Source organism: Tenrec ecaudatus, chromosome 6, assembly GCF_050624435.1.
Source record: "Tenrec ecaudatus isolate mTenEca1 chromosome 6, mTenEca1.hap1, whole genome shotgun sequence".
NCBI lineage: Eukaryota > Metazoa > Chordata > Mammalia > Afrosoricida > Tenrecidae > Tenrec > Tenrec ecaudatus.
This window is the reverse complement of record NC_134535.1, coordinates 152,648,922-152,664,271: the sequence shown is the minus strand read 5'-3', so window position 1 is coordinate 152,664,271 and position 15,350 is coordinate 152,648,922. Positions and strand designations below refer to the sequence as shown.

At 44.6% G+C, this 15,350-nt stretch overlaps 1 protein-coding gene across 2 annotated transcripts in view; it reads left to right on the top strand.

Annotated features, from left to right (window-relative positions):
- The window catches only part of SEC61A2 (SEC61 translocon subunit alpha 2), a 40,542-nt gene that overhangs the window by 2,255 nt on the left and 22,937 nt on the right, over window positions 1–15,350 (top strand). For both annotated transcript variants that reach the window (XM_075552374.1, XM_075552375.1), the window contains exons 2-3: window positions 2,067–2,134; window positions 3,967–4,032. In XM_075552374.1, the coding sequence (XP_075408489.1) occupies window positions 2,067–2,134; window positions 3,967–4,032 (134 nt within the window). The remainder of the gene's footprint in view (window positions 1–2,066; window positions 2,135–3,966; window positions 4,033–15,350) is intronic.

The window sequence follows — 15,350 nt, the reverse complement described above, 5'->3', positions numbered from 1 at the left end:
GATTGGAAAACATTCATAAGGGTCAACAGACAGACCTGGAATTACTTATAAGGCTACCCCCAACTTTTTTTTTTCTTTCTTTTCTCTCATGTGTATCTATAATAAGCAGGATACACAATCCTGAGGAGAAAACAACAAGCCGATGGCGCTGGGGGAACAGGGGAGAGAAGGGGGGGGAAAGGAGGGGGGAACCAACAAACCCAGGGACAAGGGAACAACAAGAGATCTAAAATTGATGGGGAGGAGGGCAGAAAATGCCTGGTGGAGTTTGATCAAGTGCAATGTAGCTGAGAGGAATTATTGAGAGTAAATGAAGGTCGAACATGATAGTAGAACAGGATGAAAGTAAAAGGAGATAGAGGAAAGAAGCAGGAGGCAAAAGACAGTTATTGAGGTATAAATATAGGCATGTACATATATAAATATATATATTGATAGGAATATAGGTCTATGTGCATATATTTAAATGCCAAGTATCAAGGTTGCAGACGGACATTGGGTCTATACTCAAGTCCTCCCTCAACGCAAGAACACTTTGTTCTAATAACCTGGCGTTTTGTGATGGATGCCACTTTCCCAGCACGATCAGTGAAGGAAAAATAGGTGCATATGCAAATGTGATAAAGAAAGCTGATGGTATCTGGCTATTACAAGATAAAGCATCTGGGGTCTTAAAGACTTGAAGGTAAAAAAGCAGCCATCTATCAGGGAAGCAACAACGCCCACATGGAAGAAGCACACCAGCCTGTGTGATCATGATGCGTCGACGGAATCAGGTATAAGAAGATGCAAAACAAACATATCGATGCAAAAGAGGGTTCATAGTAGAGACCCAAAGCCCATCTGTAGACAATTGGTCATCCCCTCACAGAAGGGTCACAAGGAAGGAGCAAGCCAGCCAGAGTAGCACTGATGAAACACAACTTTCCTCTAGTTCTTTAATGCTTCCTCTCCCCCACTATCATGACCCAGTTCTACCTTTCAAATCCAGCTAGACCCGGAGCATGTACACTGGTACAGATAAGAGCTCTTGACACACAGAATCCAAGACAGATAAACCTCTTAGGAAGTAATGGGAGTAGAGATACCATGAAGATATGGGGAAGGTGGGAGGAAAAGGGCGAGGAAAGAGGGAGGCAATTGGATGAACAACAGAAACGGGTGAAGGGAGACCTGGAATGGTGTAAGATAAGAAAATTATCATTTACCAAGGGTTCACGAGGGTGGGGCGGTGGGGAAGGAAAGGAAAAAAGAGGAGCTGATACCAAGGGCTAAAGAAGAAAGAAAATGTTTTTAAAATGATGATGGCGTATGTACACATGCACTTAATACATTTGATATATTGGTTGTTTTAAGAGCTGTAAGAGCCTCCAATAAAATGATTTATTTTTAAAAATGTGGCCTAAGGAAACAAAGTGGAGATTGCATACTTCACAAGGCTATCTATAAAAGGTGATCGTGCGAATTTTCTCACAGAAGCATTTCTGCATCTTTCGCTTGTGTGAATTTAGTAGTTTCTGCAGTGTGAGTCCGTTTTCGGTTAGTTTCTTCAGTGGAGAATAGCATTCTCCTTTCATTTCTCCAGGTTGTTTGTTTTAAAAAAAGAGAAAACAACAACATTGTTTTGTGGGTACTTTCCAGTCCAGTCATCGTTCACTCAATTCCACCAGTATGGGTGCCTTAATAGTTTCTCTTAATTTTTTTACTTAAAGGTGATGCTTTTTTAATAACTTCACACACACACACACACACGCATGTGCTGGAAGCATAGCCTAAGGAAGCAAAGAAATGGTAAATGGATACTTGAATGAGCTTGTTTTTGTTTATACCAGCCCTCAAAAGTTTGGGATCCTTTTTTCCTTTGGAGTTATCCCTGTCTTTGGATGTCCACTTGAAATGGGGAGATCTTAAAATTAACCAGTTTTGCGGGTGGGGTTGAGCAGGAATGGGGTTGATGGCCCTTAAAAGTTAGCATTTGTATTTGATGCGGGTTGGGGGTAGGGGAGAGACAGCCCTCTTTTTTAACCTTTGTCGTTGGGTCATGTTTTCTTTTTTATATTTGACAGTCAAGTTTTTAGAAGTTATCAAGCCTTTCTGTGCAGTCCTACCAGAAATTCAGAAACCTGAAAGGAAAGTAAGTATCAACTTTTGTTACTGTGTAAGGTAGTGATAGGACATAACTTTCTTAAAAGCAAGATTTACAGCCCCAAAATCTTTTTTGACTATAATTGGAAAAATATTGCTTGTTCATCCTCCTGGCCAGCGGCACAACATGAGTAAAGTTAGTGTGGATCTGTTCTAAGTCGAGATAGGTTATCTTATGGGTTTAGACTCAAAAAAAGCTAAATTGGAACATTTCCAGACCAGTTATTTCTTTGGCCTATATATTAGTTAAGGCTTAGGCCAGCGGTTCTCAACCTGTGGGTCACGACCACTTTGGGAGGGCGGGGTTTGAACGACCTTGTCACAGGGGTCGCCTAAGACCATCCAAAAACATATTTCCAAAAGTCTTAGGAACCGAGATACTGCTCCTCTCTCCGTCTCCATGTGAGTCCGCCCACATGCACATACGCCCACATACCTGTTACCCATGCTACACCATCCTTCAAGCAAACGTTCATTTATTAGTCATTAGAAATAAATATTTCACAATATATAATGAAATATTGTTTTTGTGATTAATCACTATGCTTTAATTATGTTGAATTTGTAACGAAAATACATCCTGCCTATCAGATATTTACATGACGATTCATCACAGTAGCAAAATGACAGTGATGAAGTAGCAGTGAAAATAATTTTATGGCTGGGGGTCACCACCACATGAGGAACGGTATGAAAGGGTCGTGGCATGAGGAAGGTTGAGAGCCACTGACTTAGGCTGTAATGTTCCTATCTGATGACTGTAATCCAGGGTATAAAGAACCCTGGTGGCATAGTGGTTGTGGTTGGACTGCTAAAGAAAGAGGTTGCAGTTTGAAACCACCAGCTGCTCTGAAGGAGTAAGGTGAGGCTTTCTACTTCAGTAAAGAGTTACAGTCTCAGAAACCCACAGGGACCCACAGGAACCCACAGTTCCACCCTGCCCAGTAGGGTCTCTATGAGTCAGAATCAACTCAATGGCAGGGAGTTTTGAGTATCGCAGGGTGTATTGTGATTGCTAGTAATGTGATCTCTTGGGCTATATGTGACCCACGTATAGATTTGGATAGATGAGTCTGACTGTTTTAAAGAGATGAATGGCAATCGGGCATGAATATACCTCTCATCTCTTGATCCATTTATTGAAAGAAAAATCACAAGTATTCCTTCAGAAGATGCCATGACTGGATCGAATAATACATCCATCACTGTGCATTTGGGGAGCTACGATATTTAAATCTCTGGGATATTTATTAGTAATCCTAAATGGGTCAGCTCCCTGACATTCCTTTATCACAGTACTTTTGATTTCCCACAGACTAACAGGCAGCGAGACATAGAGAGCGATAAGTCAAGCTTTGATTAAACTGACTGTATTGAGAAGTTCGGTACATTTCTTCTTTACTGCTTTGAGATGATAACAGTTGTCACTCTGGTCCCATGTAAGCCGGCATCCTAAGAAACTGGAGCTTTTCCTGGTCTTTGAAATTTCCATGTAATGGCATTCTAGGCAGTGCCAGCTTGCATGGCACAGATTCGAGCTGCATCGCACTTTCTGTCCAGTTCCGTTAACATTGCATTGTAGTGAGTGAGGACTACCTACCTGCAAATTCCTTTCTTTTTAGAAAAGTCAAAATTATTTTGTAGAAATCTTAATGGTTGGTTGTAGCTACTACTAAGTAGGGTGAAAGGAATAGGTTAAAAATAAATAATAGGCAGATTTCATGGTGGAAGAATGTTGTTTATCATGTAAAATGGCTTTTGCTTTATATCTGCTATTTTGTCAGTTTGGTTGATCTTGATTGGCTCTTTGTGTTTCTGCAGATTCAATTTAGAGAGAAGGTATTGTGGACTGCTATAACACTCTTCATTTTCCTAGTATGTTGTCAGGTATGTAACCACAATCTATAAAGGACTGTACATTTCTTCGGCGGTTCTGGCGGATTACAATTAGAAAAATTTATTTACATTAAAATAAATGTATAGAAATCAATGTATTCAGCATCATTATTTTTAAGTTTCAGCTATCTGTTTTCCCCTTCTTTCTTTTGATTTTTCCCCCCTTATGATTTAGAATAACTTCTCAATGACAATGGTGCTAAAGCCTTTGCCATTTATTAGAGTAAGTCAGAAAGTATCGCTATCTTATCATAGAACCTTTTTTAAACAACAATATCAAAATGGGAACACGGCCTCTATCTAGGTCTGCACTGTTCTGAAGACAGTGTTTCCATCGCTCTAATCTTTCCCCAAAGAGCCCTGTGCTCCTCACTTACGTCCTGTCAGTTTGCATCCTCCAGGGGCGCCGATTGTGTTTCTTTGAAACGCTCTTTGAGTTTGGAGAACAAAAGCTAGATCAGTGCTGTAGTGTGAATGGGATAAGGTTTCCAGTGAAATTCTCTTACATCAGCCTTCACTGCCATCGAGTCAGTACTGACTCATAGTGACCCTGTAAAGACAGGGTAGAACTGTCCCCGTGGGCTTCTGTGACTGTCACTCTTTACAGGAATAGAAAACATGGTCTTTCTCCTGCAGAAAAGCTTGTGGTTTCGAACTGCTGACCTTGTGGTTAGCAACCCAACGCAAAACCACTATCCACCAGGGCTCCTCTCCAGGAATTAGCAGGTGTATTATTATGAAAAAAAAAAAACACACCAAAAAAAAAAACCTAACTATGTGGCATGATTTTCAAGCCCTTTCCTTACCAGTTTTTCATTCCCTTAAAATACCTTCATAATAAACCTCTGCGATTGTCCTGTGTCTTTGAGAAAATCTATCAAGATGTCAACAGTCACCGCTTCCTTGGAGCTGCCTTAGATTGAACTGGCTCAGCAGATCCCCTCAGCACCATTGTCTTGATTGGACCTCTTTTTGAAAGCACCACCAGGAGACCGAGTCAAGGGCATTCCTGAGAGAGCACGCCTACAACTCTCCCGTGGTTGCCTGAGACATGTCTGCAGCATGCTTCATTGGGGATATGCATGTATGAACAGGAACCCACGCAGCAGTACTATTTGACTGACGCTTGTATTGCGTGTATTTTTCTAGTTTGTTTGCTTTTGATTGTGTTGTGAATAGCAGGTCGTCCCCCCTCACTGCCATCAAGTTAATGCCGGCTCAAAGCAGCCCTGTAGGACAGGGTCGAAGTGCCCCTTTGAGTTTCCAAGACTGTCACTGTTTACGAAGTAGAATGCTCCAGGAGCCGGCTAGCGGTTTCGAACTGCTGACATTTTGGATTGCAGCCCAGTGTGTAACCAGGAATGCCACCAAAGCTCCCCGTCTTGATAAGGTCCATTATGTGGAGAAAAGTCAATATGTATTTTCTCTTTGGCAATTGAAAGCAATCACTTCGTTGTGCTTAGGCCATTGCTCCCTGCCTCTCCCCACCTGTGGAGTGGCTGGAAAGAAATACAAAGATATACAAAATATAAAGGAGCAAGCATCCTTGTCTTTATCATCTCAGAAAGTGCCCTCTTTTCCATAATTAAAAAAAGCTCAGCCTTTTGGAGCTGTAATTAACATAAAATAAAGTGCATCCATTTAAACAATGCACGTTTGGAAGGATTTGGGCACACGTGTACATCCCTGTGGTAACTGTCAGCGACCACAGCGAACGGAGCCTGTGTGCTTCCTCCATCAGCTGGCCTCTCGCCCGGTCCCCAGCCAGCCACGCAGGTTTTGCTGTCCCTCAAATCTGCTTTGTCTTTTCCAGTTCCGTTAAATACGACCGGATAGTATTTTTTTTCTCTTCATTGCTCCATCTTTTCCCTGCCGTTGCTGGTTTTGAATTCATCCGTGTTGCTGATATATCTGTAATCCATTCCTCTGTAGTTCTGGGTCGGCTGTCCTGTTTGAGTCCCCGGAGGCTGTGCACCCATTCACCGGTTGTCAAGTGCTTGGTAGTAAACAGTGACGCCGCTGTGAACATTCTCGGACAGGCTTTTGTGTGGACAAGTGTTTTCATTTCTCTTGGGCGAATAGCTAAGTGGCATTTTTGGTGTACGTGGCGAACACACATGTGACTTTACAGTGCTAGAACCCGTCAGGCTGTTTTCTAAGTGGTTGTCCCATTTCCTGTCCCTTTCAGGGGGATGTGTGGGGCTGGCGACTGCATCCTTGTCAACACTTGCTCCTGTTGGGTTTTTCGATATTAACCGTTCTAATGAGTATGATTTTAATTTGTGTTTTCCTGATAATGATACCGAACTATTTTTTCATTTAATTATTTGCTGTACCCACTTCTCACAGATGTGATTACGTTCCAAAGAGGAAGTCAGAATGCAAAATCGGCTTGATTCGAGAGTCCTGAGCTGTGCTGGCCCCCCCAGTGCATCTTGGAATGTGAATGGTGCAGGGACCATCTCTCCCCACCACGCCTTTTCCACCACCATGGGGCCTGTGGGGCTTGTTGATGAGTGGGGTGGGGGTGGTTGCTTGGGTGTGGGCTACCGCCAGCCTTTCGCCACAGCCCACCCTGGACTAGGAACCTCCCCTTTTACCTGCCGCTTCCTGCCTCCTGCCTGGGTGAGGACCCAGTTTATTCTCCTTCTGTCCTGGCCTCACAGCCTAGTTTGAACCCCTTCTTGCCTCCTGGGGCACCTTTGGGGCCCTCCCTTGGTCTACCCCTGCCCACCGTGATGTTGTATCTTCTAATCATTGCCTCGTGTCCTTCAGTGTCACACCAGGAAACTGCAGATCAGTCCTGATCAGCTGTTGTCTCTGGCATGGACATGTCCTTGTGGGCTCCGGCATATCATTCATAGTGCTCTGAGGAGGGCACCCTGGACCTGGCCATGAACCTGCTTGAGGCCCAGACCATGGGAGGTGCCACATGAGAATTTTTTCCATGTTGTAAGTGAGAAATGTTGGCTAATGAGAGCAGTAAGTGAGGAGTAGGTGTATTTGGTATCTTTGGTGACATGTCTTTTCAGATGTCTGCCAGCTGAAGATTGGATTATCTTATTGTAAGTGTTTTATATTTTCTGGCTGCAAATCCTGTGACAGATTTTTGAGTCTTGTCTCCCAGTCGGTGACTTGCCTGTCATTTTCTGAACAATATTTTGATGAATATTGTATTTATTTATTTCTTTCTCTGATGGTTCGTGTGTTTTGTGTTCTGTCTAAGCCATAGTTGCCTGTCCTAGCAGTGGGAAGATGGGTTTCTAAAACAATGTAGCTTTTCACCTTTCATATTTTGGTCTTGTGCTCCCATTCCAAGTTAGATTTTTTGGGGGGGGGTGGGGGGACATGGATATGCTGTTGCTCCATCATCCTCTGTTGAAAAGCCTATGCTTTTCTCAGTGAATCACCTTGGAGCTTTGTTAAAAATCAGTTGACTTTATAGGTCTATTTCTGTGCATTGTTCCATGTTTCCTTGATCTTATGAGTATATCTATCTGTACTTGAAGCCACAGTGGTTTGAATCTTTTAGCCTCTATAATTAGACCATTGAAAGTCCTTCCACTTTTGTTCTTTTAAAAAAACGATGTCTACCTTTTTCCTAGAACCGATGCTGTTTTAATTGGTGTTCTCTATTTTACCCCTCTGGGTTCTAAGATCCTTCGCAATGGCAGCATGGAACTCACGGAGAAAATTCCCGGTTAAAGGCTTTATTAAGGAAGTTTCGTTGTGATAGCAGTGAGGAATGCTCAAGGTTGAGCCGTTCATCAGGGCATGTTAGAAAGTCTGGCAGGTCTGCTAATAAAAGCCCACAGGGCAGACCGCTCTGCTCCATGGATAAGCAAACCTAGCTCCCTAAATTGAGTGTCCAGGATCACCCCACAAAAAGCTTCAGCCCAAAGGCACTCAGCTCCACCTCTGTGTGTCAGCAAGCCCAACTCCCCCAATTAAGTGCCCATAGGCACCCCGCTCTGCAAATCAACCTCTGCACAAAAGCACTGAGCTGCGCTTGCTTCCTGGCTTGGGAAGTCCATTCCTGTGTTCCATGCTCCGACTCGGTTCTGCTGCTGCTCAGATATGATTGCTGTGCGTTGGCTCCAGGAGGTCCACCACACAGGGATGTTGGGTCCAGAGAACTTGCTTCACTTCTGGCTTGTGCTGGTCATGAGGTCTCTCCTGTTCTCAGAGGGCCCATTTTATACACAGCAGGACGACATGCCAGGCAATCTTGTTCAAATGACTCACAGGTGAATCCTGTCAGTATTCTCCTTCACCGTCTTACCAGACCCATACAGGGAAAGGTTGTTGATGGGATTAGAGGCTTTGGCTAGAAGAGGCATATTAACCGTGTAGAACTATTAGAATGCATTCAGTTAATTTCTATAAGCCTGCTGAGATTATTTGGATTGCTTTTTTAACTCTGTACATCTTTTTAGAGAAAAGTACCCTGTTTTTCAATATTGAATCTTCTACTTCTGATATCAGCAAACTTTTTCTATGAGGGATCAGATAGTAAACATTTTAGCCTTTGCAGCCATAACTCAAGAACAACAAAACCTACAATCACATTGATGTGAACAAGGAGGAGTGGAGACCCAAGGCCCCATTTGTAGACAATTGGACATTCCCTCATGGGGGGTCACAAGGAAGAGATGAGCCAGCCAGGGTGCAGTTAACACTGATGAAACACACAACATTCCTTTAGTTCTTTCATGCTTCTTACCCCCCCACACACCCCCAACACACACACACACACACACACACACACACATGCGCGCGCGCGCGCGCGCGCGCGCTATCATGGACCCAGTTCTACCTTACAAATCTGGCTTGACCGGAGCATGTACATTGGTACAGATAAGAGCTCTTGACACACAGAGTCCAGGACAGATAAACCCCTCAAGAACAGGAATGGAAGTAGCGATACCATGAGGGCAGGAGGAAGGTGAGGGGAAAAGGGGGAGAAAGGGGAAACCGATTACAATGATAAATGTATAACCCCCTCCCCCACCAGGGGCATGAACAACAGAAACATGAGTGAAGGGAGAAGCGGACAGTGTTAGATATGAAAATAACAATTTATAATTGCAAGTGTGGTAGGGAGGGAAAACGAAGAGCTGGCAACATATGCACAAATGTGATTGATTAAATGATGTATGGATTGTTATAAGAGCTGTAAGAGCCCTCAATAACATGATTGTTTTAAAAAGAACAACGACCTAACTCAAGGAAACGAATGACACAATTTGTGCTTTTTGTGTTTTTTTCCTGCTCTATGTTTTTTTTTTTTTTAACATTTTATTAGGGGCTCATACAACTCTTATCACAATCCATTCATATACATACATCAATTGTATAAAGCACATCCACACCTTCCCTGCCCCAATCATTCTCAAAGCATTTGCTCTCCACTTAAACGCATTGCATTAGGTCCTCTTTTTTTTCCCCCTCCCTCCCCTGCTCTATGTTAACACCGTGTTGAACTCATATTTTTGTCTTTTTTATGTGGAGGCAGCTCTGCCCAGGGTGAGTGATTCTTCACCCTTTTTCCCCCCACTGAGAGCCCTGGTTGGCATAGTGGGTTACATGTTTGGCTGCTTAACTGCAAGGTCAGCAGTTCGAAACCACCAGTCACTCTGCTGGAGAAAGACGAGGCTTTCTACTCTGTAAGGAGTTAGTTTTAGACCCCACAGGGGCAGTTCTACCCTGCGCTATAGGGTCACCAGGGGTCAAAATTGACTCGATGACAGTGAGAGAGAGAGTGCTTTTTCCAATGAGTCTCAAACAAGCTACTTTTCCGCTCCCAGGCAGAGGAAGTGTGCGATGCCGGCTGTTGTGTCCACATTTCTTTGGGGAGTAGGGAAGGACGCTCTTCAGTGCTAAGTGCAGCCAACGATACTTGGCTTCTTCTCAGACTTTTGTTATATGTTTATGTGAGAGTTCTCAGTGCCTGATTACCAAGGAAACTCCAACCTCACAACCTTCAAGTCAATTCCAACTCAGTGTGACACTGTGGGCCGGAGTAGAACTGCCCCTGTGGATTTCTGAGACTGAAAATCTGTTTTGTCTTGCTTAAGTCTTTGTACAGGGAGCTCGTGCAGCTACTGTAACAATCCACAATTCAGTTAGCTCAAGTATAAGTGTATAGTTGCTACCACAGTCAGGTTCCAAACATTTTCCTTCTTCTTGAGCTCCTTGATATCAGCTCCCCTTTATCTTCTCCCTCCCCCACCCCAATCCCCAGGAGCCCTTATTGTTATTATATATATATATGCCATGTCCTACCCCATCCAATAAATCCATTCACCTACAATTCTGTTATTTGCTCTCCTTGTGTGGGGTTGCACAGTCATCCTTGCTGTCACCTCCTCGCCCCCCCCTCCCAACTTCCCATACCCTCAGGGAATCATTACTCCTGTTACTGTTTCTGAAAGGTTATCTATCCAGGCTTCAATGCATTCCGTGGTCTTATTTATTCAAATGAGCCTACGAAGGTCTAGCAAGATTAATGAGGTAAAACAAAAGCCATAATAGTAAGGGAGGCAATAGAAGAACTAGAGGATAGTTACATGTTTCATCAGTGCTATAGTGCACCCTGTATTTATCATCCTTTAGCCCTTCTGAGAGGAGCTGTCCAGTTATCTTCACATCCGTTTGATTGCTTGCTTTCGAATTGCTAATACCCATTCCTGTCAATTCTTCCATGAAGCCTTTGTTGCTTCCCTGCTAGATGGCTGCTTGATTTACTACAAGCCTTTAAGACCCCAGAAACTATATCTTTTAATAGTCGGGCACCATCAGCTTTCTTCACCACCTTTGCTTATGTACCCATTTTGTCTTCAGTGATCACATCAGGGAGGTGGGTATCATCCTGTGCCACATTATTAGAACAAGTTATTCTTGTACTTAGGTAAGACTTAAGTAGAAGTCCAAAATCCACCTGCCTTCTTGTTGTCTTTACATATATACATACATGTTTATACTTAAGTAGTGAGGTAGTTAGTTTATTGTACCAACCTTGCCAATAAACATGTGGGGTTAATTGAAGGGCAGAGGGATAAATGGCTCCGTGAGCCTTGCCTTTTGAGTTCTCAGATCTCTTGCTTTCTGATGGTTGGACCAGAGTGCAGCTGCCTCAGCCAGTTTCCTACTTTAGCTGGCAAGGCTCACTTGCTGCAAGACATCCCTGAGAAGAAGACACATGGACCTACCTCGTTGCAGCCGTGGGTGCTGGAGCAGCTGTGTGGAGACCCCTGCCAGCGCTGATATGTTTACACATATCACTGACTTGACTTTCCTCCTGCAGTTGGCATCATTGTGTCTTTTGTGAGATGGAGGAGGACTTTGTGGATTGGTGTCAGACATGTGGGTTAATGTTGGACTTGTGGGCTTGGGCAGCACTGGGTTGAGATGTTTTCTTGATGCACACTTAACCTTTATATAAACTCTCTTATACATGAGTTTCTGTGGATGTGTTTCTCTAAAGTACCCAGACTATTACAAGTATAAAATTTTTAGTTTCATCTTTTTCTTGTTTCTTTCCTCCTGCCCCACCACCATGCTAATCATCGTTCAGTTACCAGTAAGCCCTCTTGGATTCATTTCGGTTGATCAAGCATGACCAGGACGCTACACCCTCCTTCTGTCAATTTTAGATCCCTTGCTATACCCTGTCCCTGTTGTTCTTGGCTTGCCGCTCAGCTCCCCCCTGCCTCGTCCCCTCCCATGCTCTCTGGAACCATCAGTCCTGTCCTGTCTCCTTGTGATCGCTTATCCTGCCTATCTTGTAGAGATAAGACACCAAAAAGGAGAGAGAGGAAGACCATACAAATAGTTCTAAGTCTAACTTGTATCCTGATCCGGAGTAGATGACTGTCTGTCTGTTACAATGCAAGCAGGCCCTGCTCTAACCCATCGGCCCAGCCCCCTTTCTTTCAGGCTTCCCTATCCCAGGACCTGCTTGCCTTAGAGCATGTAGACCTGTTAGCGTTACGTCCGAAAGGCTTGCCGCCCACAGTTACCCATTGCTTTTCCTGCGGACAGGGATTGAGTGCCACACTTTTTGGCTTTCAGTGTGCCTCCTGGTGAGGCCCCACATGCTGTCCCCATGAGTCAGATAGGGATTCCTACGGGGAATCGTGGCTTTGCTCCCATTGCTGATCTGTTGCACTTCCTTTTTGGTTTTCTCCCTGTGAGCTGGTCAGCCTAGCTGCTCTCCCTGAAACTATTTTCAGGACTGTCTTCTGTAGTGCTGTCTTCTAGGGAGGGGGCGTCATGTCTGCAGCTGAGGCCAACCTTGCAGTACTCTATAAATTAGCTGCCCTGAGCAGGAACAGCGCCCTCAGGGAGAGGTCTGCTCTCTCTTCCCTTCCTGTGGAGACAAACGGTACCCTCCCTTGGGTGGATTGGTGCCCTGGCTCCCATTACCATCTTTTTCCTCCCTCCTGTCCGTCTGTGAGTCTTCAAGGTATATGGGGTTGGAGTGGGGGTGGGGCTGAAATGGTATATGGGGGCAGATGATAGCCTCATCCTTATCACATGCAGTGGATGGTGAGTTTGAACTGCTGACCTAGCAGTTAGCAGCCCAATGCCTAATCCACAGCGCTACCAAGGCCCCTTCACTGCTTAACTGTGTGTGTGTGTGTGTTTGTCAAAGACCTCCACCTTCCATTATTTGAACAGCAATGTTCTAAAGAAAAATCTGCTCAGTGTTCATAATTCTGCTCGATATTGAACTGAAAATCTGACGTGCAAAAACCTTGATCGGCCGGGAGTGACTCACACATCACACCTTGCCACGGACACAAAGGGGTGACCGTTCAGTCTAAGCACTGCTCATGTTCGGACAACATACGGTGCTTGTGTGAATGCGTCAAACTATTCCTCTCTGCTTATTGTTTTTGCACTGCATCTGCGTCAACTATCATAACTATGGCTTCCAAGGAAGCTCGTGATACCAGAGTAAAGCCAAGAGGAAAACTGAGAACCATAATAGAGTTGAAGAAAGAAATTGTTGCGAAATTTGAATCAGGTCCCTGCTTGTCTGATTTGGTGGCTGACAACGACATGGCTAAGTCAACATTATCAACATTTTTGAGAAGGAAAAAAAAGTGATTAAAGCAACTAATGTAGTGAAAGGTGTGAAATCGTTCACCCCAAAACAAAGAACCCAGACCATGGAAGAAGTTGAACACCTGCTGTTGTATTTGGGTCCATGGGTAACAAATCCATGGCGATACGCCGCCCGAGACAGTGCTATGTGAGACACTTAAAAACCTCCATAGTGATTTAGAATCCTGGGAAATGAATTCAGCGGAGTGCTTTTGGGGCCTCAGAACCAATTATTTGGTTTTCCATTATTCCTTATGCGAAAACTGTATTCAGTTGTTGAACTTTTTGATTTTTGAACACGAATTTGGAATGAATGGATTTGACAACCAGGTCTCACTGTAGGGGGTTCAAACCCATCAGCCACCAGAGAGAGAAAGCTGTCACTAACCTGCTCTCATAAAGGTGTGCAGGCTCAGAAATGCTGTGAGTTAGAAATCAAGTCAGTAGCAGGGGTTTGGGGTATGTTGATATTTCATTCCAGGTTTCAGACCCTTCCCACTTCCAATTCAGCACAGAGGTGAGCACTTCTGTTTCAGAGAGTCGGCTTCTGTTTGCCTCACCCATTTCTCTGCAGCTGCTACTTCTACACTTGACACCAACAGAGAGGAAAGATAAGGGTGTCTCAGCAGTTCCCTTTTCTTCAGATTCAACGTGTTCCCAGGGAGACTGAGAATGTGGTTGACTCCCCAGTGTGGTAGTGCGGAGGCACAGCTTTGTGATGAATCTTAAATCCCCAGTGATCTGTTTCTTATCCCCACTCACCCCCAAGACCGCCACTGTTGGAAGTTTTCTTGGACTCCTTCATGATCCCCTCCTTCCAAATCATATTTCCCCCACCCCTCATTTTTGTTAGCTTCGTTACTAGGGGGCTTCAGAAACCACATGCGAAGATTTCCTCTTATCCATTCTCTTTCCCGAGGAACTTTCCGAAGTGCCCGCGGATATACCAGGGGAAAGAAAAGTAATGCAGTGGAAACTTGGCACGTTGCAAGAAGAATTGCTTTTAAAAAGAGTAATATGGAGCTGCTTGCATCAAGGTGGAGGTTAAAGACGTTTCCCCAGTATTGCACTTCTTATCCCTGATCTCAACCACCACTACCCCTCCCCCCCGTAGTCTATTCCCTCACCTTCTTGGGTTCTGAAATTCACTGAAACAACTTGAAGAACTCACAAACCCTTGGGAAACGACTACTTGGTTGTGGAGACTAGCAAGGTCCAAATCCGAAGTTCAGACCTCTTCAGGAGGGTTCTCTTTCTCACCAAACCAGCGTGGCTGGTTCATTCGAAAGGCTGCGGAGCCCGGTGGATCAGGTCAGGTGCTGGGCTGTCGGCTCAAGTCCCCCAAACTGGAGGACAGGCAGAGCCAGCCACCGGACCTAGAGCGTGAGAGTACATTTAGCCAAAGCTGCTCAGTGCCGCCACAGAGAGGTGAGAGATGTTCAAAAGGGAGAGCTGGTCTCACGTGAAAGGAGCATGCCTGGACTCCCGTCAGGGTGCTACCTGAGTCCTGGTACAGCAGTTTTTTTAGGGTGCTCACTGGGGACGTAGCACTGCACATACGGGGAGAGACAGAGATGGCATCTTGCTCACCTTTGGGGCTTGGATGGAGACGTGCTATTTGCCTTTGCATGTGAAACGGTTAGGTAGTGAATATATTGACCACTTCTGTGTATCTTTGGTGGGCCAGGCCTTGTCTTCATCAGCTCCCTGGGCCCAGCCTCCTGTTACGCAGTTAAGCAGGCAACTGGCGGTGCACCTCTTTAGGGTGTAACTTGAAACCACAAGTTCTTTTTTTTTAAAACACAAACCACACGTATGGAGGCTCGGATTGACACTCCTCACACAGCAGAGGAATATTGCCATGTCAAGTAATCCCAGGCGTGGCCCTTGAAGGCCAGCTCAGGCCTTGTTGGGTTTTCAGTTTCTCCTGCTTTCATGGAAATCCTCAGCGCTAACTCTCTTTTTGTCATCTGATCAGAATTCCTATTAAACTATGGCGCGCCTCATTCTCCTAAGTGCTGTACTGTGTTTGGTCAAGTTGAAGTCACTTATTATAGGTAATTCAGAGGACAAAGCTCTTTTTCAATGACCAGATTCATAGACCATAGCTCCTGCTGCTACCTATTAGTCCTCGTGGTCCTGTAGCTACGGACTTTATTAAGAGAAATCAACTGAGAGACTGATTTTCATAAATCCCA